The sequence below is a fragment of the Mesoplodon mirus genome, assembly GCF_964341445.2.
Source record: "Mesoplodon mirus genome assembly, chromosome: 4".
NCBI classification, from domain to species: domain Eukaryota; kingdom Metazoa; phylum Chordata; class Mammalia; order Artiodactyla; family Ziphiidae; genus Mesoplodon; species Mesoplodon mirus.
In genome coordinates, this window is record NC_138979.1 from 21315519 (window position 1) to 21321518 (window position 6000).

Sequence of the window (6000 nt, forward strand, 5' to 3'; positions counted from 1 at the left end):
AGGCTCCGGACGCGCAGGCCCAGCGGCCATGGCTCACGGGCCCAGCCGCTCCGCGGCATATGGGATCCTCCCAGACCGGGGCACGAACCCGTATCCCCTGCATCGGCAGGCGGACTCTCAACCACTGCGCCACCAGGGAGGCCCCAGATCATATCTTAAAACACTAAATTAGGGTGTAAGCAGATTCAAAAAATGTGCCTTGCAATCACTTTTCAAGAGCAGCAGATTTGGCAGAACTCCAGGCTGCATAACTGGAGCAAACATCTGAAAATATTCCAGGGTAGGCAGGTTTGAAAGCCTTTCCGTGTTATACACCAAGCATTCTGCTCACCTGTTATCAGACAAAGGCAGTAGCAGTATTATAATAGGATCTCCCACCTCTGGATTTGAAAAGCATTTTTTTTTTCTTTTGCGGTATGCGGGCCTCTCACCGTTGTGGCCTCTCCCATTGCAGAGCACAGGCTCCGGACGTGCAGGCTCAGCGGCCATGGCTCACCGGCCTTGCTGCTTTGCGGCATGTGGGATCTTCCCAGACTGGGGCATGAACCCGTGTCCCCTGCATTGGCAGGCGGACTCTCAACCACTGCGCCACCAGGGAAGCCCTGAAAAGCATCTTATTGACGTAAATCATATCACATACAACCCTGTATGCCATCAGCATACACATCTTCAGTCTCCTGCTAGATTATCCCACTTAGAAGATCATGTTATATCTTTCCTTCTCCCACATACACAGGCTCACCTCAGAGATATTACGGTTTTGATTCCAGACCGCTGCAATAAAGTGAAAATCGCAATAAATTGAGTCACATTTTTTGGTTTCCCAGTGCATATAAAAGGTATGTTTACACTATACTGTCATCTATTAAGTGTGCAATAGCATTATGTCTAAAAAAAAACAATGTACAGGGACTTCCCTGGTGGTGCAGTGGTTAAGAATCTGCCTGCCAATGCAGGGGACACAGGTTCGATCCCTGGTCCGGGAGGATCCCACATGCCATGGAGCAACTGGAGCAACCCCGTGCGCCACAACTACTGAGCCTGCAAGCCACAGCTGCTGGGCCTGCGTGCCACACTACTGAAGCCTGTGTGCCTGGAGCCTGTGCTCTGCAACAGGAGAGACCACCATGATGGGAGAGGCACTGTGATGAGACGCCCGCGCACCGCAACAAAGAGTAGCTCCCGCTCACCGCAGCTAGAGAAAGCCGCGCGCAGCAACTAAGACCAAACACAGCCCAAAATAAATAAATCAATTTATAAAAAAAAAACCAAGGTACATACCTAATTAAAAATATTTTATTGCTACTAGTGGGAAGCAGCCACATAGCACAAGGAGATCAGCTCGGTGCTTTGTGACCACCTAGAGGGGTGGGATAGAGAGGGTGGGAGGGAGAGGCAAGGGGGAAGAGATATGGGGACATATGTATACTGATTCAGTTTTTTATAAGGCAGAAACTAACACACCATTGTAAAGCAATTATACTCCAATAAAGATGTTAAAAAATATACATATTTAATTGCTAAAAAATGCTATCCATCATCTGAGCCTTCAGCGAGTCATCATCTTTTTGCAATGGTAGCATCAAAGATCACTGATCACAGATCACCAGAATAAGTATAATAATGATGAAAAAATTGAGATATTCTAAGAATTACCAAAATGGGACACAGAGACATGAAGTGAGCAAATGCTGTTGGAAAAATGTCACCAAAAGGCTTGCTCGACACGGGGTTGCCCCAAACCTTCAGTCTGTTAAAAAAAAAAAAAAAAAGGCAATATCTTCCAAGCACAATAAAGCAAAGCATTAAAACAAGGTGTGTCTGTAACGGACAGAGCATTAGTGTTGGTGAGTGAATGGTTCCATGAATCAGAATTAGCCAAGCTGATGCCCGATTTATAAACAATTAAGGAATTTAAAATGCGACACCTAAGCACTACATACTTCATAATTCCTTATCGCAGGAAAGAATTACACACAGTTAAAATGATGATGGAATAACACTTGCCAAGAAGAGGTGTGGCGAGAACGAACTTAGTGTACCCAGAGGTCGATGGGAAGATGTTTCTCTTTCCCAGGTCTTCCCAGTCCAAGTTTGTGAAGCTTTATTTACTCCAGCCATAAAATAACCTTCACTTATGTTAGAGACACATTTAGGGGAAAGGCAACATTACCACTGGCTTCTAAGTGTGTTAAGACTAGGGATCATTATCTGAAAAGGCCTTTGAAGGCAACATTTTTAAAGATTTGTAATCTTACACACGTTCTTAGAGCTGGGGCCCACCTTATCCACTTGTGCAATAATAAGTTAATCACCCAAAACAATTTTTTAAAAAGCATGCTTAAGAAATATTTCAATTTTAGAAACAGGTTAGTAATCCAGCTAAAGAATGAAATTTATTATAATAGCTGCATCATAAGGACATGTACAGAAGTACTTTAGCATCTCTCAATTAAAAATAAAATTTAAACCTACAAAAAGAAGAAAGTATCACTGACAGGCCCATAAAACATTCATGCCTTTTCATCTAGAAATCCTGGGAATTATTTAATGAAAGCAGAAAGGTATAGCTCTCTGAGTCGTCGTTCATATAAACCAAGGACTGGAAACAATCTAAATTTTCAACCAACAGGGTAATTTAGTAAAACAATGTACATCAACATCATGATGCTGTTTTAGTCATTAAAATTATGGTTATGAAGAGGAGGCAGAAACATGGAAATGTGTTTGATATTTAACTGGAAGAAGAGCAGATTATAAAATGACACATATTATATGACATGTATACACGTGAAGTTCTAGAAAGCAAGATGCAAGAATTTTTTAAAAGAAAATAAGATGGATAGTGGCCAATTTTTCTTTTATTTGCTCTTTTGTATCATGTGGTTGCTTTTAAAAATAATCAAATTAGTTCACTGCAGCACTATTTTCAATAGCCAAGACATGGAAACAACCTAAATGCCCATCAACAGATAAATGGATAAAGAAGATGTGGTACATATATACAATGAAATACTACTCAGCCCTAAAAAGGAATAAAATAATGCCACTTGCAGCAACATGGATGGGCCTAGAGATTATCTTACTATGAAGTCAGAAAGAGAAAGACAAATACCATATGATATCACTTATATGTGGAATCTAAAATATGACACAAATGAACTGACCTGCAAAACAGAAACAGACTCACAGACATAGAGAATAGACTTGGGGTTGCCGAGGGGGAGTGGGAGAGGGGGGGATTGGGAGTTTGGGATTACCAGATGCAAACTAGTATATATAGGATGGATAAACTACAAGGTCCTACTGTCTAGCACAGGGAACTATATTCAGTATCTGTGTTAAACCATAATGGAAAAGAATATGAAAAAGAATGTGAATATATATGTGTATATATGTATGTATAACTGAATCACTTTGCTGTACCATAGAAATTAACACATTGTAAATCAACTATACTTCAATAAAATAAATTTAAAAAATAATACAATTTGAAAAAAAACTAAGGCAGGCTCAGGAAAATAAGTAATTGGCAATTAATACAAGATGTCAGGAAAAAGAGGTGACGTTTTGGGTTTTGGTTTAGTTCCAATGGAATCATGTTTGGGAGTAGGTATTCAGGACAACATGCCATTGTTGTTAAACCACTTTTCATAGAAACTCCTCCATTTAACATTTTTGTATTTTAAAAATTGCCCAAAGTGCTTTTGGCTGGGAAATACCCTTCAGTGTTAACTTAGACCTAGGAAGGCATTGTGAACTCGGAAGGAGTCAGCTTAGACCCAAGTGGAGGAAATGCAAGAACTTTCGCCGCTTTGAGGTCCTTGGGTTCTCATTTCTCTGGGTCTCTGACTCATGAAGAGGTCTGAGTTCACCTTTTCAGGAGCATTCAGAGAACGACCTTGTTTCAGAAACTCTACTCATTCCGTTCCGAGGTCAGCTGAGTTTTTATACGACAGGCTTTTCCAAATTAGGCCTGGGGGTGGGGAGGAGAGGTCACAGGAGGAAACGGCGTTTCCACAGACCCTCTTAAAAGAGGTGAAGGAATAGTCTTCTGGAAAGTTCGGTTTTTTATCTGAAGTCCCAGAAAGTTTCCCACATCCCCTCTGACGGATTCAGCGCCCCATGGAACGCAATACTAAGTATAACTGGCTCCCTGAGTCAGCCAATGTCAGGAATCATTCCAGTAAGACAAACTCTCATTAAAATGCACCGCCTTCCCCTGAGGGAGTGAAACTGAGGACTTCTCCCGCCCCTCTTTCCACATCCGCTGGAAGTTGTTTCCGCATCACCACGGAGCATCCCGCTAAGCAGACCCGGCGGTCCCTGCCACCCACCCCTGGCACTGCACGCAGCATCCCACGCGCCGTAATCGGGATGCGGGCGGGGGAAGCACTTGGCCGTGAACGGTAACAGCGATGAGAGAGAAAGAAAAGCAGGCCTACCTTAAAACTTTCCAGTCTTTGAGTGGATCCAAGTCAGAGATTAAGGAGACCATTGTCTAAAGGGCGGCCGAAGGCAGATCCAGTCCCGAGAGGAGGGGGCGCGGGGAGAGGATGCGGGGGAAGGAAGCGGCCGCCGGCTGCTCGGCTCAGGCCCGGAGCGACCGGGCGCCTGCACGCGCGGCTCTTCCTCCTTCTAGGATTGATAAGCACTTGTCCTGGCTTTTCTCCACGCCCACGGCCTAATCAATCTTGCGCTAGATTACTCCCCAGCCCTGGCTCATTTCTCCACACCACCTTTTAAAGCCCTTGTAATCTGCGCCAACTGATCACATTTGACCTTTTTGTAGCCCACTTTATTCCAAGCACAGCTCTCAGTTAAATCTCTCTTTATTAACACCGTCCTCCTTGGCTTGCTTTTGGAACAAACAGATCAAGCCTGAAGCCTCCAGACTTTAACAGCAATCATTTACAGATTACTGCAAGCTGCAGCTTTCTCCTCCTCTGGGGCATCCTCGTGAGATTTTGCTTTCATATTCCTGTCAGAAGACCGGTTAGGTTTCTTTTTCCCCTTTTTTTTTTTTTTTTTTTTTGGTGGCTTGGGTTCTGGGACACCAGCGTTGGGCTTACAGCTTCCCTCAGAGGCTGTAACTACATGACTGTGAGGATTTGTTTTTTAGAAATCATTTGGAACCGGCCTGCTAACAAGCTAGAATTTACTGTGTGCTTTCTGGCAGGGAATTTGTTACACTGTTTCCCCCCCCTCCTCCTTTCTTTCTTTCTCGTGTTTTAAAAGAATGTGAAGAGGGGGAAATGTAGAATCTCTCCAAGCATTAAGAGAAAAGGGCGTGGGCTTTTCTCCCTCAACTTGTATATCTTTTGTTCTTTATTTAAAACTGAACATCCTTTCAACAATTGTCTGAAACCGTGCACAGCAGATGTTGAAAACAATATCCAGAGCAGAACTGTTTTCCTCTAGACTGGTCTGTGTGCTGATGTAGGTTTTTTGTGACTGTACGGGTTTATTTTTGTAAGCACTGCCTCATAGCATATGCTTTCCTGCTTTCTGAGGTTCTAGGTAAGACTTCACTACTGAAACCCCTCCCCACCCTGTCCTCCCAGGATCCTGGCATTAGAAGACCTTGAAATCACCTGGCATAGGGGTCTCCATGACCTCCCAGGTCATTCAGATTTTCCTGACACCTGCATGCCACATGAGCTTTACATGATAGGACCTTTACTTGATAGGACCTTTACTCTCTTTATATCCAATTCCTCTTTTTCCTGCACTTACTTTAGAAGGTAATTTTAAGACCATCACCATAAATGGAAGATCAGCCTCCCTGGTCTAACAAAACAATGATTGTTGTGCCTGGACACATGGCCGGTTCTAGATCTTTTTGTCTCGGTTGAAAAGAGTGTAGAGAGTGAGTGTTAGGGGATGTTAAGGACACACTGGCACCAACCAAGACACTCCCCACAAGCTGAGTCCAGATTTAAAGAGAACATAGTGCCATTCAATGTTCTGCAGTGACCTTACTACTTAAAATGGTCAGCC

General features: G+C 43.4%; 1 protein-coding gene across 1 annotated transcript in view; it reads right to left on the minus strand.

Moving 5' to 3' along the window:
* The window catches only part of CELF2 (CUGBP Elav-like family member 2), a 529929-nt gene extending 525287 nt beyond the window's left edge, over positions 1 to 4642 (minus strand). The window contains exon 1 of the mRNA XM_082618267.1: positions 4446 to 4642. Coding sequence (XP_082474393.1) covers positions 4446 to 4498 — 53 coding nt within the window. The 5' untranslated portion in view covers positions 4499 to 4642. The remainder of the gene's footprint in view (positions 1 to 4445) is intronic.
* Between the last annotated feature and the right edge of the window lie 1358 nt (positions 4643 to 6000).